The sequence below is a fragment of the Physeter macrocephalus genome, chromosome 19 (assembly GCF_002837175.3).
Source record: "Physeter macrocephalus isolate SW-GA chromosome 19, ASM283717v5, whole genome shotgun sequence".
Taxonomy (NCBI): Eukaryota; Metazoa; Chordata; class Mammalia; order Artiodactyla; family Physeteridae; genus Physeter; species Physeter macrocephalus.
Window position 1 is genome coordinate 24475150 of NC_041232.1, and position 24456 is coordinate 24499605.

Consider the following 24456-nt stretch of genomic DNA (forward strand, 5'->3'; position numbering starts at 1 on the left):
CATGTCTCTGTTTTGCTGCAGACCCGGGTCCTTGGGGACCTTCTGGTGGAAAGACCCTCTTGCAGGGTCTTTCCATGAAGGCAGGGCTGGGGTTTCATATCCTTACAGCGATATTTTTGTAAACATCTCATGTTGACAATTCCAGGATCGGTTCTGTGTGCTCCTGGTAGGGACACGTGTAAGGGGCCTGTGTGCAGAGCCGGGTGCGGCGTGTGAAAGGGGGCGGTTGCGGGAGCTGCGTGGGTCCCACGGGCTCCAGTCCGGGTCAGCAGCTCCGAGGCTAGTTAGTAGGCACAGCTGGTTGAGGGAGGAGGAAGAAGGTGGTGCGTCCCGCTCCCAGGGGTCGTCTCGACGTTAGGAAGATAGTCCTGTGGGCATAAACGCACATGGGGGCAGAATCCCCAGTCGGGCTTTGGAGGGTGAATAGGAGACACGCAAAGGCCAGATTTGGGCAAGAGACCAGCAGGCGACCGGGCGGCCCGAGCGGGGGCCAAATGACTGCACGCCGCAAGCGTCCCGTCCTAGTGTAGCTGTCTGAAATTCAGATTCAGGCAACAGACATTTGCTAATTACCTACCACACGCCAGGCAGGGCGAGGGCCCGAGCAGACACCGAGAACACAACATTCAGACGGTGTGTGTTCTGGGAGTCATTCAAGCACCGCAAGTGGCAGGCCCTGGACGTGAGCACCTGCTTAGATCTTGCGCCCCAGCTTGCCTCGCCCTAGTCCTGGCCCTGAACATCATTTCGGCCTCACAACTCCATGAGACAAGTACTGGGTATATCGGTCTGGATTCTTTTGATTGGGTTGTAAGTGACAGAAGCCCCAGCGTAAGCTGTTCTTTTAAAAAACTTTATTTATTTTATTATTTTATTTTATTTATTTATTGTTTCTGGCTGCATTGGGTCTCCGTTGCTGCGTGCGGGCTTTCTCTAGTTGCGGCGAGCGGGGGCTACTCTTCGTTGCGGTGCGCGGGCTTCTCGTTGCGGTGGCTTCTCTTGTTGCGGAACACGGGCTCTAGACGTGCAGGCTTCAGTAGTTGTGGCATGCGGGCTTAGTAGTTGTGGCTCGCGGGCTCTAGAGCGCAGGCTCAGTAGTTGTGGCGCACGGGCTTAGTTGCCCCGCGGCATGTGGGATCTTCCCGGACCAAGGCTCGAACCCATGTCCCCTGCATTGGCGGGCGGATTCTTAACCACTGCGCCAGCAGGGAAGCCCCGTAAACTGTTTTAAGCAGAAGAGGAGTTCGTTGGATCACATAAGCTGAAAGGTGCACGGGCAGCTGGCTTCAGGAGCAGCTCGATCCAGCATCCAGTCGATGTCACTCAGCTCCATCTCTCAGCTCTTCCAGGGGGTGGATCCCTTTCCCAGTCAGTCTCTCTGCTCACGATTGTAAGCCACTTCTGGGACCTCATGCTTCAGGGCTGGTGTCTAGCAGAGAGAAGTGAGAATCTCTGACCCAGCATTTCCTTCTGAATCTTGTTACTTCTCCTCGGATCTTCTTGGACCGTGTCCTCACGTCTGAACAGTCAGCATGGTCTGAGGAATGCAATGCACTGATGCATTCAGGTCAGGATAGCAGGCTTTACTCTTAGTCAAGGATGGAGTTCCCGCCAAAGCACGTGGGCTGCAAGTGGGGAAGGGTTGATCACCTGGAGGGAAGCTGAGGTGCCTTTATCAGGAGAAGGGTGAAGGGCTACTGGGTGACAAGACAACAGGTATCTATCACACTACTATTTACCACACAGGTTTATAGTTAGGGCAAGTAGAGTTCCAATAGGTAAGTCACTTGTCCAAGGTCAAGTTAAATGGATGACTGAGATTCAGGCTCATTGTTTTGACCTTTCTTTTGTTCCCCGCATCCTGGGCCATCCCCCCTTCTACTAGATTATAGACTCTGTGAGGTCAAGGGCTCCATGTCACCTTTTGGTACCAGCATCAAGCCCTTAAGAGAGCAGCTCTTTGATAGAAATCAAAGCTCCATCCAAAAAAGATTTCAGAAAATCTCAGGTTTAACATTAAAGTTTAAACCCAAGGTTTTTTTCTTTTTGTGTGTGTTTTGTAATGATTTTTCATTTCTTTCCAAGGATTGCTGAGGCAGCAAATTACAAAAACTGCATGCTGTCTGTGACCAGCTATCTGATTTCCCTGGAGGTCTTCCCGACGCCGAAGCTCTCCCAGAATTTATCGGGCTCCCCTCTCATCTCTGTCCATCTCTGGCACCATTTGGTGAGTTCGAGTGAATTTGTCCTCATTTCTGTTCTTTGATTTCGTTTTGCAGCAAGGAATATTTGTATGTATGATTGTATAAAGAATCTTAGACGGATTGGTGCTGGCCAGGATTAGCATTTCCCTCTTTCTAGCGTTCGTTTTCTTGGGATTATTTTTGAACAGCAGTGGAAAATCCTCCGGATGGCACTGGGGTTGGACACACAGTATTGACTTTGGGTAAAAAGGCTTCTAAGAACAGATGTCACTTTCATAGATGTGTGCGCCACAATCATGGGTATTTCTGATTTACAGTGAATGTTGTTTTTGGAGGAGGGGGATATACTGACTGATTCTCCCTTATCTTGATAATAGCCATTAGTAAGTTGGAGAGCTTGGTTCTCTCTGGGAAACACAGTTTAGTGTTTTTTTTTTTTTTTTTTTTTTTGTGGTACGCGGGCCTCTCACCGCCGTGTACATATAGAATGGATAAACAAGGTCCTACCGTAGAGCACAGGGAACTACATTCAGTAGCCCGTGATAAACCATCATGGGAAAGAATATGAAAAAGAATGCGTGCGTGTATATATGTACATATATATATTTATAAGTATAGCTGAATCACAGCAGAAATTAACAAAACATTGTAAATCAACTACATTTCAATAAATTATATATATATACATATATATATATATTTATATATATATATATGTATATATATAGCTTTTTTTTTTTTTTGCGGTATGCGGGCCTCTCACTGCTGTGGCCGCTCCCGTCGCAGCGGCCATGGCTCACGGGCCCAGCCGCTCCGCGGCACGCGGGATCCCCCCGGACCGGGGCACGAACCCGCGTCCCCTGCATCGGCAGGCGGACTCCCAACCACCGCGCCACCGGGGAAGCCCCAGTTTAGTGTTTTGAAGAGACTTTTTTTATGCTTTCGGTTTTGAGTGATGAGCTGTTTGTTTTGCCCCATTGTAACCGTAATTCTCTCTGCCTTCACTTTATCTTTGTCAGTGATAAGAACAACAAATGTATTGGGGACACAGATGTGCACCTGTCCTTTAAAAAGTACGATTTTCCCTGTGTCAGGATCGTGTGCTGTGATACAGTGTTGATTCGACACCTGACGGTGTGATTTTTCAAGGAATTTATTAAAAAATGCAATATAGGGCTTCCCTGGTGGCGCAGTGGTTGGGAGTCCGCCTGCCGATGCGGGGGACGCGGGTTCGTGCCCCGGTCCGGGAAGATCCCACGTGCCGCGGAGCGGCTGGGCCCGTGAGCCATGGCCGCTGCGACGGGAGCGGCCACAGCAGTGAGAGGCCCGCATACCGCAAAAAAAAAAAAAAGCTATATATATACATATATATATATATAAATATATATATATATGTATATATATATAATTTATTGAAATGTAGTTGATTTACAATGTTTTGTTAATTTCTGCTGTGATTCAGCTATACTTATAAATATATATATGTACATATATACACGCACGCATTCTTTTTCATATTCTTTCCCATGATGGTTTATCACGGGCTACTGAATGTAGTTCCCTGTGCTCTACGGTAGGACCTTGTTTATCCATTCTATATGTACAATAATAAGAACTAAATATATTTTTGATTGCTTGAAGTCACACAAAGACGTTTCCCGCCAGGATTTTCTATTTTGTTCTGTTTTATACTGTTCCACCCTATTCCACCAACATTACCTGAAGCTGTACTATGTGCCAGCCTCTGGGTCCGTCCACGTGTGTTTCCATCCATCCCCTCCTCAGTGAGACGGCCATCGAGGGGAGCCAGTGAGTCCGGACACAGTCACTCTCACTGCAGCTCCCGTCTCACCCCGCCCCCGACCCTCATTCCCCCGAAGGTCCGGCCCCTTCTTGGTTCCCTCAGAACCCAGCTCTGCCCAGCTGTGCACACTTTCTGGCCAGTGCTCGTCTGTATTTGTGCTTTCCCAGGCTGATGGCACCACCCGACAGCCGTTGCTCTGTTCTCTCTTTCATCCTGACCATTTCACCGGTTTCTCGCGCCGCTCTCATCATTCCCGCCTTCCTCGGGGAAGGATGTTTTCCTTCTCTTCTTCAGGAACCTTCCCTCCCTTCCTCTGCGGCCCCCCTCTGCCTGCTCCATCCCTCTCTCTCACTCCCTTTCTATCCACAGGCAAACTGTCCTGACCTGAGAATGCCCCTCTCACCCTCCCTCCCTCCCTCTCTCTTTTGGAAGACCACAAAACATTTTAAATTGTGGTAAAATACACATAACATAAAATTGACCTTCTGAACCATTTTCAATCTTGCTGTTCAGTGATGTTAAGTACTTTTCACATTGTTGTGCAGCTGTCACCACCCTCCATCTCCAGGACTCTCTTGATCTCGAAAGACTGAAACTCTGTCCCCATTAGACACGAACTCCGCCTCCCTGTCCTCAGCCCCCGCACCCACCCTTCTCCCTTCTGTCTCTGTGACTTTGGCTGCTCTGGGGTCCTCATGTAAATAGAGTCAGAGAGGGTTTGTCCTTCTGGGTCTGGTTTACTTCACTGAGCATCAAGGCCTCAAGGTTCATCCGTGTTGTAGCAAATGTCAGAATGGCCTCCTTTTTTTTTTTTTTTTTTTTTTTGGGCAGTGCCAGGTGGCATGTGGGATCTTAGTTCCGCAGCGGAAGCGCAGTCTTAACCACTGGACCGCCTGGGAAGTCCCACAATGTCCTCCTTCTTAAGGCTGAATCATAGTCTATGGTGTGGATGGACTACACACATTCTGTTTATCCATATGCGTCCGTCAGTGGGCACTTAGGTTGCTCCCACCTTTAGGCTATTGTGAATAATGCTGCCATGAATGTGGGTGTGCAAGCATCTCTCCAAGACCCTGCTTTTGGTCCTTTTAGGTGTGTACATGCAGAAGTGACATCGCTGGTTCCCAAGTTCCAGAGATCTTATGTGACATCCACCTCCCCTTCCCTTCTTCAAACTATTTAAAGTCGATTTTTACTATCTCCACTTTCCATACACATTTTCGAACTGCAAGAGCGGTCTCACACGTCTCCAGAGAGCCCTGCTCACCTGGGCTCCGTCAAGGCCCGCGCCCCGCCGCAGCCCCTGACGCCCCAGCCCCGGGCTTGCAGTCCACGCCCTGCAGGTGCCGCCCTTTCCCTGGTATCAGCTCCACCTCTGCTGCACCACCTGCTGTAACTCCCTAACACAGGTGTTCCTTCAGCCCCCCTGCATGAACGTTTACTTCTCTGAATTCATGGGGATGCCGTGGTCTCAGCCATCACCTCCGGGCAGATGTTCCCGATGACACAAAACCCACCTCTTCCCTCGGCCTCGCTCCTGTTTCCGGGCAGGTTTCTCGGCTCCAGGTGTGCAGGTGGGGACGTTACCCTCGAGCCCGCACGTCCTCTGTGTCTGTCCTCTGTCACCACACCGCCTTCTCTCCGCTCTGAGCCCGGCACCCTGGCGCCCTCCTGGCTCCTGGTCCCTGCGCAGGACCAGCTGTGACCCTATTTTCAGAGCACCCCTCGCACCTGCCCTGCCCCGCCGTCCCTCCCCAGCTTCTGCCTGAGCTGGAAGCTTCCTGACTGGTCTCCCTGCTTCATTCTCCCCGAGTTCCAGGCTTATCTTCCAGAAATACATGCCAGATGGTCTTACTCACCTATTTAAAATCTTTCGGGGACTCAGGTTTCCCTGAAGACACATTTCAACTCCAGGCCTCACGGTCGGTCTGTAGCGGACCTTTCCAGTCTGACTTTCTGCTTGAATGTCTGTCTGGAAGAATGGAAATGCTCGCTCTCCTGTGAAGTCCAGGCCTGGTGGGCCTCCACCCTTGCATGTGCCCCTCCCTTTGTCTGGAAGGCCTTCTTCCCACGTCTCTGGGGTCAGTCCCACCTCCTCCATGAAGCCCTCTCTGATGTCCCCAGGGAAGGGCCAGGCCGTCTTTGCGCTGCATCAGTACCACCTCCGAGGACCGTATGTTATGATTTTTGCAGATCAGTCATCTCTTAAGCCGGCCCGTGCGTTTCTGGAGGAGCCGCCCTGGACCCTGTCTGGAATCACTGATTCCTTTCTCACGGTGCCGGGCATTGAGCTTTGGCTCACAGCAGCGCCTCAGTAAGTGGTTGTTGAGGAAATGCCAGCTCAGGGCCAACAGCACGTAGAAGTAGCCTCGTCAGGAGCTGTGTTCTTACTTGTGTTTATTTGCGTGGCTCCTCTTTCTATAGAGAGATGCTCGTCCCGGGGCAGAGGCTCTTCCCTTGCTGCCGTCGTGAGGACGCGGCTAGCTCGGCGCGGATGAGCTCGGCGGGCTCAGCCTGTGTTGGAAATCTGGTCCTGGCGTGAAGCAGCGACATTTTTAGTGCTTCCAGCATTGGGGGTTTTATAACGTGGCATCGAGGTATGCAAGTCTGTAACCCAAGTGTAGAAAAGCAGAGAAGCCTTGCTCTGAACGACTCTGGAAGCGATGTGTGTTTGAGGCCGAAGTGGCCCTAGGGAAGGGGGCTGTGAGCCACGGTGGTCGCTGGGGACCAGGCTGTGCTGGGGCTGTGCTGGGGTCGTGCTGGGGACTGGGGGGCTTGGGGACCAGGGCCTGAAGCTGAGGCACGAAGCTGAGCGGGCAGGGGAGGGGGCGCGGATGGCCCGAGTGCAGGGCTTCCCGGTGTCCAGACCCTCAGTGAGTTCACGGGGCAGGGATGTGTCCGTGCGTGCACACACACCCACACCCCCAGGACATGCGCTGACACACAAATACACGCACACATGCAGACCTAGCACACACACACACACACACACACCCAGGACACACATAGACCGGGCACACACACACACACACACACACACACCCAGGACACGCGCTGACACACAAATACACGCACACATGCAGATCTAGCACACACACAGACACCCAGGGCACACATAGACCGGGCACACACACACACACACACACACACACACACCCAGGACATGCGCTGACACACAAATACATGCACACATGCAGACCTAGCACACACACAGACACACACATGCCCAGACTCCCACACCCACCCTCCTTGTTAGATCAGGCTGGTGTGAACCTGGAGTTTGAAGAGCGGGGGTGATTTGGGAGTGTATATGTGTCCATGCCTCTCTCTCACTTCATCACAGCTTACCCTTCCCCCTCCCCATATCCTCAAGTCCATGCTCTAGTAGGTCTGTGTTTTATTGCAGTCTTACCCCTAGTCTCTTCTTGACATTTTTTTTCTTAGATTCCATATATATGTGTTAGCATACGGTATTTGTTTTTCTCCTTCTGACTTACTTCACTCTGTATGACAGACTCCAGGTCTATCCACCTCATTACAAATAACTCAGTTTCATTTCTTTTTATGGCTGAGTAATATTCCATTGTATATATGTGCCACATCTTCTTTATCCATTCATCTGTTGATGGACACTTAGGTTGCTTCCATGTCCTGGCTATCGTAAATAGAGCTGCAATGAACATTTTGGTACATGACTCTTTCTGAATTATGGTTTTCTCAGGGTATATGCCCAGTAGTGGGATTGCTGGGTCGTATGGTAGTTCTATTCCTTAGTTTTTTAAGGAACCTCCATGCTATGCTCCATAGTGGCACAGTAGTGGGAATTTACATTCAATTTTTCATACACACATAGTGGGAATTTACATTCCCCAATTTACATTCCCACCAACAGTGCAGGAGGGTTCCCTTTCCTCCACACCCTCTCCAGCATTTACACACAAAAATAAACTCAAAATGGGTTAAAGACCTACATGTAAGGCCAGACACTATCAAACTCTTAGAGGAAAACATAGGCAGAACACTCTATGACATAAATCACCGCAAGATCCTTTTTGACCCACCTTCTAGAGAAATGGAAATAAAAACAAAATTAAACAAATGGGACCTAATGAAACTTAAAAGCTTTTGCACAGCAAAGGTGATTTTGTTCTGTTTATCACGGTTCCCTCCCTCCCTCCCTCCGTCCGTCCCTCCCTCCCTCCCAGCCCCTTTCTGAGTCGGGCCATCTCCAGGGCCCCCTACCCTCAGGACCTCACCTTCAGCCAATGTCTCTTGTGATGTTCTGCCATAAAGATCCTTACATTAAAAAAAATGTTCTCAGTATTTTCTTAGGAAACCAACTCGAGTCGGTTACTGGTACAATGAAACGAACACACCGGAGTCCACTGCCCTGATATCCAGGAGCTTTGCTTTGAGTCCCCAGCGCTCATTATGGCTCTGTGTTGTCTGTGGGTAGGGACCCGGGTCTGACCGACCGTGGCGGCCAGCGGAGCCGGGGCCCCTGCTGCATATGTCTTCTTCGGAATCTCTGTGTCGGGCATGCCTGGGACCCAGCGTGTGTGTCCCCAGGGCCTGTGCTCAAACCCGTCACAGTGTTTTGTGTCGGGCACGCCTGGGACCCAGCGTGTGTGTCCCCAGGGCCTGTGCTCAAACCCGTGACAGTGTTTTGCTTCATTCATGTCCCTTGCTTCCCAACCCATCCAGCTGTCCGGATTCCGACCCCGTCCTTTGGCTGACCCCAGTCGTGCTGATTTGCAGGTGGTCTCCGCTGCTCTGCCGAGTGTCCCGTCCGGCGCGGGGAGCCTGCTGGGCTGCAGCCTTTCCAGCTCCGAGCACGTGGCCGGGCAGCTGGCGGTGACGTAGAGGCTGTTGCAATAGACCGTCCAGCTGAGGAGGATGGAAACAGTGAGCAGTTGCTCAGCCCCCTCTACAAGTTACTCAGGGCGCCACCCTGCTTGGTTAACTGGCCCCTGTAGCAAGTGCCAGCGTCCCCTGCCTAAAAGATGGGTCAGAAATGGCAGTGTTCTGGCCAGTTAGAATTGCTCACAGCCTCTAATCAGAATCTTAATTTGTAAATCAAGATTGAACGGTCACCTTTCCCTGGTCAACAAAGATGAGACCTTTGCCACCCCCAGAAGGAAGCAAAGCCTGAGGAAGCAGATTCTTCGGAAACTCTGAGAATTAGAAAACCAAAAGCCAGTCTCTTGAAGAGCCAAGTGCTGTCAGTTTCGATGGCTATTGTCTAAAATTTACTCATCAGTCAGGCTTTAACGCTCTCTGACTGTCAGTCCCAAAGACAGGCCGTCCATCCATCAGGATTGTCATAAAGTCTGGAAGGGATTGAGTCAGTGACAGTGATGTTCTAGCATCAGTGACGTTTGGCCCGGGAAGTGGCCAAAATGGAAGGTCTGCCCCTCTGCGCGTCTGACACCACCTCCCAGAGGACCAGCGACGGGGCTGGGGTCAGAGCACAGACGGTGCTGCCTGCCCAGCTCTGCCCCGGGGCGGCCGTGCGCCTCTCAGCGGTGAGTCCGTGGGAGGCCCGGTGGCCGCCACACAGGAGGAGGCCCAGGCAGGATGCGGATCACGGTGACCGGCTCAGAGGCTGGGGCGGCGTGGCTGCCGTAGCCATTCACAGTGCAAGCCTCGCGTGGAGGGGTTGGACTCGCCCATCTGAAGCCCTTCCATAGGAAGAGAGGCGAGTAGTCTAGCGGGTAGTAAGAAAATCTGCATCGTGAAACACTCACGAGTAAACACGAGGGTATAATTTGTCCTCCGAGATGTTTATTCATTGGCTCGTACGTTGACTCAGCAAAGACCAGCTGTGTGATCTCGAGTGGGGTGTTAGCCTCCCTGCCTCCATTTCGTCCTCCGTAAGCCGGGACGGGGGTTAGTCAGCGCTTGTTCAGTTCATAGTCTGCGGTGCAGGGACAGACTCCAGCCTCGGAGGAACTTTAGCAAAGAGGGCGTTTTCCAGGACATCTTGCAACTCACAGGACTGGAGGGAACGCCACCCGGGGGTGGTCAGGGCCAGACAGGGGCCCCGCGCTGGTGCTGGGTGAGGGCCACCTCTGTGTCTGTGCATGTGTCCCCTCCTCACAATCCAAAGCCCCAGGAGGGAGCAGGAGGGAGGATGTCAGTTGGTGTGTGAGGGCCGTATGCCCGTCACGGGCCAGAGGGTGGCGGGAAGTGGGTGTTGTTCCCCCGGCATCACCTGTGTGGGGTTTGTTTACCTTGACAACCGTAGCATCTAAATGATGGGGTGGACCATGTGAACAGAAGTCCTGACAAGTTCTAGCCCCAGGACTTCCGTCTGAGTCTCAGGACGCACACGTGCTTGGGGACAAGCTCTGAGGGAAGCGCTGGGCTCTCCCCTGTTGGGGGGCTGGGGCCCCTGTGCCCTCAGGGTGTCGTACCTTCTCAAGCCGTCTGGATGCGGGACGGCGGCAGGACACGGGGCTTCGGTCCTGCAGATGGGAGTGGGCGATGTGGCTTGCTCAGAGGTAGAGCCACAGCTTCTGATTTTGGAAGGGAAGCCGCGCACCTGGGTTTGAGATTGTATCTCTGGAGGTTGTACCGTTGGCAGCTAATGCAAATTCGCTGTTCACATTTTCAACCAAAACTCACCTGGGCTAGTCGGTCACCAGTTTACAACGTCTATGGTTTTTTTAAGATTTTTATTTGAAATGATTTTAAACTTAAGGAAAAACTGCAAAATAGGACAGAGTTCCCATACACCCAGCCCACCCTAATGTTAATATTTTAAAGTACAATTCTTGAAACCAGGAAATTAACAGTGATATTAACTCGTCAATAGACATGCTTTGGATGTTGTCAGTTCTCCTGCTTAGGGCTTTTCCGCACAGGACCTCACCTCCCAGCCTGTCGTGGTTCTTCAGCTTCTTGGTCTTGCAGCACCTTGCCGCTTGAATTGTCCAGGACACTCACTTTGGAGAACGTCTCTCAGTGTGGGATTATCTGATGTTTTCTCACGACGAGGTTGAGTTTATGCATCTTTGACAAGAGCACCACAGAAGCGCAGTTGTGCCTTTCTTATTGGGTCACAGCGGACCGTGTGAGTTTCCTGTGGCTACTGGAACAAAACAGCGCAGACTAGGGGGTTGGACAACAGACGTTTATGGTCTCACATCCTGGAGGCTGGAAGGTGGAGATCAAGGTGTCGTCAGGGTTGGTTCCTCCTAACGCCTCTTACCTTGGTGTGTAGACGCTGCCTTCTCTCTGTGTCCTTATGTGATCTCTGTCCTCTTCTTATAAGGACACCAGTCATATGGGATTAGGGAACAGCCCTATGGCCTTATTTACCTTAATTACCCCTTTGAGGCCCCGTTTCCACATACAGTCACATCCTGAGGTCCTGGGGACTAGGTCTCCAGCAGATGGATTTGGGGGCACCGTTCAGGCCGGACGCAGGCAGTAAAGGATGGCATTTATTATCATCAGTGATGCTCCTTCGATTGCTTGGTTGAGGGGGTGTTTTCCAGGTTTATCCATTGTAAAGTTCTCGTTTTTCCCTTTGCAAATTATAATCTCTTGTGAGGGAGACACCATGAAACTACACAGCTGTCATACCTCTCATGATACTTTCTCCAAAAATTTTAGTGTCCATCAATGGTTATTACCTGCAAAAATTATTACTGTAGTGTTTGCCTAATGTTGATTTTCTATTTCCATCATTCTTTCTACATTTATTAGTTGGAACTTTAATATAAGGACAAAATATTCAATTGTTCATTCATATCAATATGATTCTTGGACATTTTGTTCTGTAGGCTACAATCCAATACTGTCATTATTTATTGTGTTGTTCAAATTGTCCCAGCTTTGACCATTGGGAGCTTTTTTCCAGTTGGCTTCTGTGTCCTTTTGCGATGCCTTCCTCGTTTTTGGGTCTTTCCTTACTTTCTAGCATTAAAGATATTCTAGGCTCATGGAAGCCACCATCTCTCCCAGGAGCCCTGCTTCATTTTATTGGCTAGTGCTGTTTAGAAACCAGGATCTGGGTGCAAAGCATGCTCATTTCTACTGGGGTGTCATTGCTTCTGAAATGTATGTGTGTACTTAAACAAGCAAACACGCGCATTTATGTATTTATCTATATCTATCCATCTGTATGTACGTGTTAAAAAGTGTAAGTTCATTCTGATAACGCTTTGCAATCAAAGACCACAGGATTCGTTTCAGGCTTTTTTTTATAGCTTTCCTTCTCCAAAGCTGGCTCTCATGATTCTCGGTATTTTTACTTATTTGTAAAATAAAATATATTACACATACAGAGTAGTTCAGGATTGCTAACCCATACCCCCGTGGGAAACAAATGTACTAACTAGAGGACAATATTTGTTCACATTCTCTTTGCCATTAACTTACGCTGTACAGTTGAAATTCTGTTTTACAGAGTTACCTAGGTTGGTTCCTTTCTTCTCCCTTCCCTTCAGAGTGGGTTAATCATTTGTGATACAGTTAGATCCATCTGTGGTTGTTTGTATTCAGCGATGGATGTGCCCCATTCCGGTCAATTTTAGTTATTGATTTATTTGGGGGGGGTATGTGAAAGGTAGCCACAGTCCTAGGGGTCAGATCTACACGAGCAGGTGCACTCAGAGGCGAGGCACCCCACCCTGCCCTGCCCCACACCTCTGTTCTTTGCACTCCAGCCCCAGCCATGCCCTCTAGGTAAGCAGTTCTCTTAGTTTCTGGTTTATCCTTTCTGTGTTTCGTTTGCATTGAACAAATAGGCGCATGTACATTTTCTTATATCTCCTTTCTTCCATGAAGGGTAGAGTGCTATAAAAACCCTTTGGAACTTTGCAGTTTTTCACTCCACAGTATACCCTGGAAATCACTCTAAACCAGTTCATAGAGATTGTCCACATCTTTTTTTTTTTTTTTTTACAGCTGCATAGTACTCTGCTCTGTGGATTTATTCAACCGTCATGTGGTTATCAACTCCCCTCCTGCATATGGGCATTTGAGTTGGTTCCAATATTTTGTGAGCAATTTGTTGGAGTGAATGACATTGTTTGTCTGTATTTTCCCGTTGTGAGAGGTATAGCCTCTCTTCTATGCTCTTGGAAAAGTGTGCGTCTACTTGCAAATGGACCCCTCGCCCCTGCTCTCTCGCTCCTCTGTTTTGGCCTCTGGCTGTTCAGGGAGCAATGGAGTGACAAATAGCAGAGAGAACAGGAAGAGCCCAGTCTCTGCACATGAGGTCACTGTGAGAAGGGGTGCTGCCAGCCAGATTCCTTCCCCTCGGCTGCCCTTGTGAGCTGTGTGTGTGTGTTTAACTCATTTCTGAAGATGCAGCGTTATGAGCTGTCAGCCACAGACAATAATAATCATCCAGATGACCCAGATGAATAGCAGTGTGGAGAGCAGCCTTCCTGGAACTCGCTGCCCCGAGTGACAGTGCGTTCTTGCCCCCCGGCACAGCGTGGGCAGGAAGCAGGTGCAGATGCCTCCTCCTGAACTGGGCTATGTGACCTGGGTCATGGCTGGAGGGGGCGGGGGATGGCTTCGAGGGGTGTAGAAAGCCACTGGGCTTCAGGGGCGGCTGGAGAAGCAGCACCAGATGAAATTGAGTGTTGCTACGCTTTTTGAAAACACAGTTCTTTTTTCTTTAAGAACACCACCCTTCCAGACTCCAGCAGCTAAGGAGAGATGTTCGGATAAGCGTCCCTTTGTTCTGGACGGCTCTGGGCAGGGGCTCCCTGGGGCACTGTCTTTCACTGGTCCTTGACACCTTCTTGTCACCGGAGCAGTTCAGAAGATGGTGTGGACTAGGGGTGGGGAGTGGCGGGAGGGGGGCAGTGAGTCCTTCGCAAATCCTTCGCACTTTCCTGCTGCAGCTTGAATTCCGGCTTGGGCTGGCCTCGAGGCAGCCGCTGGACGTTTTGTAGAAGTTTACATTTTTTCCTTCTCTGAAGTCAGGAAGGTGCCAGTTTGGAAACCAGAGAAAAAGAAAGGGTGGATTAGAATGCAATCTCTGTTCTAATGGTGGGTTACTGTAGTTATTTTTAAAAAAGAAAGTCTTTGAGTGAAGACTGTCGTGCTGAGGAGAGGCGGAGAGGAAATTTTATCAAACCAACCGAGGACAGTAATTGCGGCTTGTCTCAGCCGAGCGTTCTCTAGGGTTTTGGGGGTTTTTCTTTTTAAGGTTGCTTTTGCATTTCTGAGGACGTTTTTGGAGGCATGCTCTTTCGAGTTCAAATGATTTGTGCGATGGGAAACGTTTTTTTTGCGGAAGCCCGCACCGGTGGGCAGGGGCGGGGCGAGCGGGGCTCAGCAGACACGTGGGGACGGTCCCGTCATCGTCGAGGGGTGCGTGGCTCGGAGCCGCTGCGCTTTATCCCGGCAGCGGGGCCCGGGCTGACGTGGCGTCTTTTCCTGGCACAGAGCGGGGACTCCCTGGGGTTTCTGAGGGACAGTGGCCGCAGGCCTATCTTGGGGGTCCTAGGGGGGACACTTAGTTAAACCCAAGCATGAGGGTGGCCCACCAGAGGCGCTGGGCTTGCGTTTCTGGGACACCACGTGGTCACGTCATCAGTCCATTTCCGAGGACCTCGGGTCCCATCAGTTAGTCCAGGCGGTCAGGCTGCAGAGGGCCAGTTGGATCGGGACGTTCGTGAGAGCCCAGCCTGTCCTCTGACCCTGGGCACTGTGAGAGGACAGAGGGGGCCATGCTGAGGGGCCCGGGGTGGATGGGGGGACCCGTCGGGGGCCCAGTCACACCCTGGGGCCTGTCCCCATCCCCCCACCCCCCCAAGCTTTCCTGAGCTTTGCCTTGCGAGCCCGGCAGATTTCTTCTCCCAGAAAGCCTGTTTAATGTCTCGGGGGCACCTTGGTCCCTGAGTCAGCGCACGTGCGTCATCAGCCAAGGTGTTTGAATAGAGAACCGTCGGGGTGGACTCCAGGTGGCTCCTGAGTGACCCCGACCCCGAGCCTCTGGCCTTGGCGTCCCCACCGGACAGAACTGCTGCTCAGACACTTGCAGGCGCTTGGCCTTTGAAGTTCCTTTTCCTTTGGGCACCTGACCTCCCGACCGAGCTGGTCCTGGCCTCCTCCGCTCAGCATTTCCTTGGTGAGACTCACCTAGGACAGGGCTTCTTACCTGCAGCACTATTTATGTGCTTATTGACCATCCTGGCATGCCTTTTAGTGCATAGTATTCAGGTCTTTTGCCTATATTTGTATTGGGATGTCTGCTTCTTTTTTCTCACTGATTTTTTTAGGAGTTCTTTATATGGTTTGGGTATGAGTCACTTGTTGCATATATGCACTGCAGATACCTTTTCCGATGGGGTCTTGCCTTCTCACTCTTGGGCTGTCTCCTGGAGTTTTAAGTTTCAATGTGGTCGACTTCATCAAGCTCTCCTTTTATGCTTCGGGCTCTTGTGTCTTGGTCGAGGAATGTCGCCTCACCCAAGGTCGTGAAGACAGCCCCCCGAGCTCCCTGAAAGCTTTATTGTTTTCTCCCTCACCTTTGGATCTAGTCCTTCTATAACTGTTTCTGTGTGTGCTATGAAGTGGAGGTCAAGATTTATTTATTTTTCCCAGGTGGATAGCTAATTTACCTCGCTCTGCTTGTTGAAAAGATAACATCCCCTCCCCCTCCCTTTACACTGTAGGGTCACTTTTGTCATAAATCAGTTCACTGTTTACGTTCGATTCTGTTTCTGGACTCTGCTCCTATCTGTTTATTCTGGTGCCAATACCTCGCTCTCCAAACTGCTGCAGATTTCTAATAGGTCCTGAGATGGGCTCAGAGCCCCCCAGCTTGGCTCTTCCAGGCTGCCTTGGCTACTTTGGGTGAGATACACATTTTAACGTTTGATACACATTGACACACACCTTTGATACACATAATGCCCCTCAGAAAGCTTGTAAGAGTTTACATTGTCCACACGCGCCCCGATTTCCCCACACCGTTGCAAACTCTGATGGCAAGAAGTCTCCTAGTACTGTTACTGTTGTGTTTTTTTATTTGCATTTCTTTGATTATGAGTGAGGCTAGACACTTTTTCCTATTGAATTGGCCATTTGCCTTTTTATGGCTTATATCCTTTGACTTCTAAGGACGTCTGCCTATCACAGCATTAACTCGTTGTCTGTTATGTTTCATTTTGACTACTTTGGTCATGTGCAAGTTAAATGTTTTTATATTATCCAATGTAGCCACCCTTTTCTCCAGAAGAAGGGTGTGTTAGTTTCCTACTGCTGTTGTAACAAATCACCGTAAACGGAGTGGTTTAAAACAACACAGCTTTATCGTCTTAATGCTCTGGAGGTCAGGTCTCCAACATCGGTCTTCTTGGGCTGCAGTCAAGGTGCCAGCAGCTCTGCATTCCTTCTGGAGGCTCCAGGGAGCTCTGTGTCTTTGCATCTTCCAAAGACCCGGCCACTCCTTGGCTTATCTCTACCTCTCTGCCTCTGCACTGCATCTTCAAACCTCTCTCTTTGACCTCTGCTTCTGAGGTCACCTCTCCTCTGTCTCTGCCCCTCCCGCCTCCCTCTCACAGGGACTCTGGTTGATCACACTGGGTCCTTACGGAACAGCCAGGATAATCTCCCCATCTCAGGAGCTTTAACTTAACCCCACCTGCAAAGCCCCTTTCCCTCGTAAAGTAACACTCACAGGTGCTGGCGATTGGAATGGGATCTCTCTGGGCGAGGGGGTGTCGTGTCGTCTACCGCAGAGGGTAGTGTAGGAGTCTATAGGAAGCCCCTTCCAGGTCACTAGGGCTACTGAAACCCTCAGGGAGGGTGGCCAGGTTTCTGAGCGTGACACCCACCGCTGCGGGGTGGCAGATTTCCCCTCTAAGGCGTGAGATTTCTGTGCCCAGACCTTTCACTCTGATTGATGTGATGGAACACGGAGGCAGATACATGACCGCTGCACCTCATGCCCCCTCCACAGAGGGGCCTGCTCAGCTGTGTGTCAAGGCCGGGGTGGAGGATGTCATCCTGAATCCTAGAAACAGTGGTCTTTCCGCTTCCCCGGAACAGCGAGAGTGCTCTCCCCTGCTTTTATGGCCAAAAGCACGAATGCCAGATAATTCAGCGTGTAGCAACTGCCGTGTTTCCCAAGTACACACTGGAAAGGAACAGGAGACCAGCCATCTGATACCCGTGCAAAAGCCCATCACTTAACTAGCCAGTTTGCCAAACACAGAGCACCCATTGTGTGCAAGGGAAGCCTGTTCGGCGGACAGTGTGGTCCTGGGGGTGACTGTGGGTACCACGTGCCTCTCATCGCTCAGCATGTCTTAACCACGCAGCATCCTCGCGTGGGGCGTTCCAGGTGCACCCGGGCAGAGGAGATACCGCTTCTCACTCTGTGTTTTTGAAATTACCACACGGACACCGTGGGAATGAGGGTCGGGCAAAGCCTTGGTTGTCTGTAGCTCCAGTTAAACGCGGATGGAGAGGGCCTCAGGCTGCCCAGACGGCCTGTTTGAACTCCCCACCTTAGTTTATGGCTGCTCCTTGGAGATCACTGCTGAGATTCAGCGTCTCGGGCTGCTTTGTGTCTTTGCAGCCCTCTCTCCTGGGCTGGCCCACGTCCCTTCCTGAAGACGCGCCGGGCTGAGGCCTCTGAGAGCAGAGCCACCTCGGGGTGGGGGTGGTGGTGTGTGAGGGCAGTCGAGACGCTGGGCCGTCCTCCTGTTCCCTCCCTTCAGGCCTGGCTGACTGCCTTCCAGGATCTGAGTCCGTGGGTCCTGCTGGATTTTGTGGGATTGGTGGAAACTCTGGGACTTCGCTGGAATGCACCTACCTTTTGACCCATTATTGGGATGACTTGGTCCACAACTCGAGACACCATACGGCCACCTCACACACCTGACCTTTTCACTTAATCACCCCGCCCCGTCCCCGCCCCGGACCCCAGCTTCCATGCTGCAAGCGCTCAGATTCATACTTGTGCTTATCTCTTCCAAAAGGTTGGGTCTTAGCAAGTACTAGCCCTCCACCCTTAATTCAGTCCCTGTCTTAAACGAGGCCATTGGTTTCAGGGCACCCATTTCCCTTCTCTGCCATTGGCCTCGACTGGACCACCCAGGCCCACCACACAGAGCTCCGAGACTCTGCAGCTCGTGATGGGGCCCGCGGGTGCCAAACCGCCTGTCATCCCAGAGACCTCGGGCTCCTTAGGCGAGATGACCTGCCTTCCCTCCGGGGACCAGCTCTGCATATGCCAAACAGTGGGTGGCTTTTGCTGCAGCTCAGAAACCCCCGCAAGATGCCGTCGGCCCCACCTTCCAAATCTGGGGTGTCTACCTGCTCTTCAAGTGCCTCCTCCGTGAATTGCCACCCGGGCAGCATGCCTTTGAAATGACCCCAGGCTGGCCTCCCTCCTCATGCAGATTCCCACCCGCCCCCGCTTTTTTTGGCCGCACTGTGGCACGCGGGCTCTTATTTCCCCGACCAGGGATCGAACCCGCACTCCCTGCATTGGGAGCGCGGAGTCTTAACCACTGCACCGCCAGGGGAGTCCCATGATTCTGACCCCTTTGACCCTCAGAGAGAAGAGGTGATGTTTCCACGCAGATGCGGTCCTTAGCCCTGCAGACACAAGCCGCAAGAGCTTTCCCCAAGGGATCAGCACAAGCTCACGAGCTCTCGCCGGGAGGGAGTGTATCAGCCCCAGCCTTGCCACCTGCCTCTGGGCTGCTGCTCCCGGACTTAGCGGAGCAACCCTTCTGCCTGGGGTCCTGGTCGAACTCACGAGCTGCCTCTCTTCAAAGGCAAAATCTCACAAATGCACCCTTTATTGTTCAGCTCCTAGCTCCTTTTAGACCCTCCCCGTGGACGAGTCACCTAATGGATTCTGACCCTGACAATTCAGCTTTGTGGTAGGTTTCACAACTCAGTTTGGTTTCCTGAAAAGATACGTGTTGTCTCGGTTGAAGCTTCCAGTCATCATTCTGTGACCTTTATGATGAGGAACGGTAGCCGGGCAGCTTGTTAGGGGCGCGTGGGAGGTCCGACCACGGATCTCCCTGTCCCCCGAAGGGTGGCAGCCAGCAGAGCAGTGACCCTGCAGCTCTAGTCACAGCTTGTCGGGTTTTCACTAGTGATCTCTCTCCTTCCTTCCCCCCGTCCCAAGAGGGTTATGTTTATTGGAGAAGTGCTGAGACTGTCCCCGCGGCCACTTCATGAGTCTGGGCGCTGTTCTCCCCGGTGAGATAAAACTGGCATTAACGCCCGTTCCCGAAGCTCTCGATGATTCTGTGGTTCGCGCAGAGTTGCCTGCGTTTTTCACTCTCGGCCGCGCAGCAGCCGAGCTGGCGATGCCAAGTTTTCTGTTCTCTGCGAGCGGGCTGTTGGGTGGGGCCCCTGGGAGCCCGTCCAGATGGGGCTGGGTTGTGGTTTTGGGCAGTGCCGAGGCAGGGGTGGGGCTCCGGGTGCCGGGGAGGAGTCTGAGGAAGCAGAGGTCTCCAGAGCTGGCCGTGCCCTCGGCTGCTTTCATCCTGGTAGGGAATCCTGCAGGCTGGCGATGCAGCCCTTCCTTCGTTCGTCCGGCAAACACCGATTCAGCCCCACGCCTGTGCTCTGCACCGTTGCGGACTCTGGGGACGCCGACGGGCAGGACGGACTTGTCCGTGTGTGGCGTTCTCTCCCCCGCTGGGAGGGTGGGCGTGCAGCATTGGTTTTTTGATCCTTTCTCCTCTGAGGTCAGCCTGGATGCGTGGACTTGTTATTTGCGGCCGGGCTAGGCTGGGAGGGTGTGTGCGGCGATGAGGGCGTCTAGACGGGCACCTCTTTGATGGGAAAGTGGGTGTTCACCCCTCTTGTCTAGCTAGCGGAGTTGAGGTGATGGAAGCTTGGGCTGCCTCTCTGCCTGCTGGGGGAGGACCGCCTGTGGGGTGTGGGTGACCGCAGGAGGGGGAAGGGGCGTGGTCCTGGCCAGGAGCTGGCCCAGCTGCATGATGCCCTGTGACTGCTTCCACGGCTGCTGCATCTGCTGGGGGCGGGAACGGCTGAGTCGTGCTGGGGCCTCGGTGAAGTGGGTGAGGACTGGGGACACACGCGGTGTCACGTGACGCTGAAGAAAATTCTGGGCATGTTGGTGACGTGGGGCATTAGCGTCCAAGCACTTGCATCGCGCTCTCGGCAGGACAGAGCCTGCCCTCTGCCGGCCCCGCCGCACAGATGACACCGAGCAGGAGGAGACGAGACCAGCCTGCTGGCCGGGCTCCCCGCTCACGTCCCAAATCCATTCCCGCCCCGTCTCCACTCACTGTCCTTGCCCAAGACTGAACCACCGTGATGGTCTCTCACCTGCTCTCCCGCGGCCAGCCTTGCCCCTGCTACACACAGCATCCAGAGGAATTCAGTCAGCCCTCTGCGCCCACGGGTTCAACCAATCTCAGCTCAAAAATATTAGAAAAACGAATTCCAGAAAGTTCCAAAAGGCAAAACCTGAGTTTGTTGTGTGCTGGCAACTGTTTGCACAGCACTTACGTTGAATTTGCAATTACGTAGCGTTTATATTGTAGTAGGTATTACGAGTAATCAGGACACGATTTAAGGTATATGGGAGCGTGTGCGTAGCTTATATGCAAATACTACACCATTTTGTATAAGTGCCTCGAGCGTCTTCGGATTTTGGTGTCTGAGGGGGGTCCTAGAGCCAATCCCTCTCAGATACCGAGGGATGAGTATTCGAAATGTCCATTGAACTGTGCGACTCTTGTGCTTAAAACCCTCGACAGCCTTCTGTGCATGTCGAGTACCATCTAAGTCTACAAAGCCTTGTCTTTTTTACAGCCCTGTTCTGTGCCACCCTCCTGTTCCCTCTCTGCCTCAGCCACAGGACCTTTGCACGTGCTGCATCTGCCTGCAGCTTAGATCAGCTGTGTTGTCACTCTCTGAGGGGCCTTCCCTGACCCACCTGGACACTCTTGTGTCCCATTCCTTGGTGGTACTTGCGCTCATCATGTGGTCACTGGATGAATGACCACATTGGTCTTTTCCCCTAAACTGTACCTTTCCTGCATTTGGTTTATCATGTGTGTGCAGCATGTGGTGCATAGTGGGGTTTTCTGAGGATGAGGATTCTGAGCTTGGAAAGGTGAAATGACCTTCTCCACATTTCCTGGCTGGGGAGTGCTGGCTGCAGGTACTGAATACAGGTCTGAGAGCCACCGAAGCTCTGCCTTAAAATGCAGCCTGTCCTCCCTGGGAAGTAAATGCAGACTTCAGTCAGCGTCTTCGAACGTGTTCTTGTTTTATGCTGTGAACAAGAAAAATACGCTGCTCAAGGTTTAGCTCTTCTGCATTTAGTTGTTGCTGTGGTGTTAGTAGCCGGCCCCCAAACATGATGTTGAGTTGACTGCTTTAAGATGTGAAAATAGAAACACTGCAATGGTCCGTCACTTAACGGGTGTGATACTGTTATTATTTTTTAAGGAACCAGATTATAACAGTGTTAATGGAAGTCAAAATAAAAGAAGAAAAATCCGCCCATTTTCTTAGATGTAGACCTATTAATGCCTTACACTCATGCATGCATTTTATACAGCGGGACTCACAATGTAAATGAAGTTTTTATTCTCTCAGTTAATTATTTTCAATATATCTGTAAAAGACAAGATGATTGCTTGGAGATTCATCCACATCAAAACCAATAGAGAGAAAAATTATGCCGCTAGTAAGTGCTCTTATTCTCCTCCTTGTTTATCTACGTAAACCAAAAAATAAGCAAAGCTTATTATTTTGGGTAAACTCTGTGATTTGGGTAAATTGTCCACCTGCCGAGGCTTGTTGTCCATAATGCGGGGGTCACAGTAGTAACGTCTGCTCCAGCCTTGTGGGGCAGTTGGGAGGACGGGTCACAGGTGAACGTCATCAAGAAGCTGCCAAGTCCTGTTTGCTCTTGGCTCTGAGCTTGCAAAGTGGCCCTTGTACCACCTTCAGCCCACGGATGACCTGGGCCGTGTTTCAAACAGTTCTGAAACCATTGCCAATATTCAAAATCAGGGGATTTTTTTTTTTTTTTTTTTTTTTGGTGGGGGCGGTACGCGGGCCTCTCACCATTGTGGCCCCTCCCGTTGCGGAGCACAGGCTCCGGACGCGCAGGCTCAGCGGCCATGGCTCACGGGCCCAGCCGCTCCACGGCATGTGGGATCTTCCCGGACCGGGGCACGAACCCGCGTCCCCTGCATCAGCAGGCGGACTCTCAACCACTGCGCCACCAGGGAAGCCCAAATTATAAGCGGCTTTTTTATTTATTTATTTATTTTTTTGCCGCACGCGGGCCTCTCACTGCTGTGGCCTCTCCCGTTGCGGAGCACGGGCTCCAGACACGCAGGCCCAGCGGCCACGGCCCACGGTCCCAGCCACTCCGCGGCATGTGGGATCTTCCCGGACCGGGGCACGAACCCGTGTCCCCTGCATCGGCAGGCAGACTCCCAACCACTGCGCCACCAGGGAAGCCCGAAATCAGGGGATTTTTAACCTTAGCATCTTAACTTGCAGCCTCTCTCCAGAAACCCGAGCAGGTCTGCTCTGTGGCGGGATGGTTGGGGCTGAGTGGTGGCTGCGCCCTGTGCCCCCCGGGAGGGGCCATCGTCCTGCTGGCCTTCCCTGCCATCACCTGAGGTGCGACCTCCGTCAGTAGGGTGCCCGTTTCCTGGCTGCACCCTGGGGTGGGAGGGGCAGTGAGGGCTTCACGGACCACAGGAGGTCGGGGGCGCTGGCCCCTGGGAGGTGAGTTTGAGGCCTTGGGAGGAATTAAGGACCCGTCTGTCCTCCTTCACGTGTGAGGGCCTCGGGGGCCCGGCCTTCTTACCGAGCTGGCCTGGTGCTGCACTCCGCCTCCAAGGCGTCAGAGAGGCGTCGGGCATCGCCGCACGTCCTCTTTCTGGTCCTTGGCTCCTACCCCAGTCCTGTCTTGCTCAGGTGAGACCAAACCAGGGCTGGGAAGGAGGCGGGAGGGGTTGCCCGCCTTGTTCCTTGATGTCCCATCAGTCCGGATTCTGGAAATATCTCTTTCCCTCGGGGCTGGCGGTAGTCCTGAACCTCAGGATGTGAGCTGAGGGTTGAAGTCAAGGATGGAAAGGGAGGCGAAGACACACCAGCTCGGGCGGGAGGCTGAGGAAGCTGTGGAAGTGGGGACGGGAGTGCAGAGGGCAGCGCAGCAGACAGACGGCTTCCAGGTCCGTGCTGGGGACCAGAACCCCAAACGGGCGTGGGGTGACGAACGGCAGCCTCGGTGTCGGGGAGGCCACGGCGACGTGGCCTGCGGACGCGGCCCGTCTAAACAGGACCCTCGCCTCTTGGCTGGGGTGGGGCCGGGGCCGCCGGGACCTCTGAGCTTGGCGAAGGGGCTTCGAGGCCGGAGGCTCCTGTGCAGTCACCTTATTTTCAAACGCTGGCCGCTAACCCTCGTCCTCCCGCCCTCTGATTCCCATGTTCTATTTTTCTCCATCGCACACACCAGGGTCTAAGCATCACGTATTTTGTACATTGTCTTGCTTATTGTCTGTCTCCCTGCACGAGAAAAGCAATCCCACGGAGGCGAGAAATAGCCGTTTTGCTCGCTGCTGTATTCTGGCCTCACAGCAGACATCTAGTAAATGTTTGTTGAATGAATGATGTGTAGGTTAAAGAAAAACATCCAACGTAGTGTATGACTTAATATGTTCTCCATTCAGAAGAAACAATTAAGGTTAATCACTTTCCAAACTGGAGACGTTTTGTTTTGAAGGACATACCCACCACGTATCAGGGGACGTCCCCCCATCTTGTGCTGTCTGCAGGGCCCCCGGTGGAACGGCTCGCTGTTGATGGGGTGACCCAGGCGAGCAGGGGGTAAACAACGTGCTATTCGGCGGCACAAACTCTGGAGTTTGCATTTCTTCCAAGGGAGTTTGGAGCAGGATTCAGGCCAGAGTCTGACACGGTGGCTTCCGGGCAGATGGATAATTTGATTTAGCTGGTGACAGTTAAAAGCTGATAAATTCCAGCCGTGGGGCGTTTTGGGGAGAGCACTCAGAGTTCAGGGGCCCCTTCCTTGGTGATGACGATTGAGCTGAGTGGCCGCCGGCTCCTTTCCCCGGGCGGGGTCTCCTCCCACTGGCGCACCTGTGCCTCCATCCCCTTGTCTGGCCTCGCCCATCCCCGTGGGAAGGTGGGTTTGTTATTCCTGCTCTCAGCTGGGGGCCTCCAGGCCTCCTGAGGCAACTCAAAGCCAAGCAAAGGGTGGGGTTGGGGGAGGGGTGAGGTGGGAGCGAGGGGCACAGACCCAATCAAGACGGGAACGTGCTGAGGCCTCAGCATCCCCAGAAGCAGCCGGGGTCAGGGTGATATTAGTTCTTTGCTTTTTTTTTTTGTTTGTTTTTTTTTTTTTTTTTTTTTGCAGTACACAGGCCTCTCACTGCTGTGGCCTCTCCCGTTGCGGAGCACAGGCTCCTGACGCACAGGCTC

The 24456-nt window shown here is 52.4% G+C and overlaps 1 protein-coding gene across 2 annotated transcripts in view; it reads left to right on the forward strand.

Annotated features, from left to right (window-relative positions):
• ADGRD1 (adhesion G protein-coupled receptor D1) overlaps nucleotides 1-24456 on the forward strand; it is a 142235-nt gene that overhangs the window by 51437 nt on the left and 66342 nt on the right. For both annotated transcript variants that reach the window (XM_055080627.1, XM_028480274.2), the window contains exon 13: nucleotides 2086-2227. In XM_055080627.1, coding sequence (XP_054936602.1) covers nucleotides 2086-2227 — 142 coding nt within the window. The remainder of the gene's footprint in view (nucleotides 1-2085; nucleotides 2228-24456) is intronic.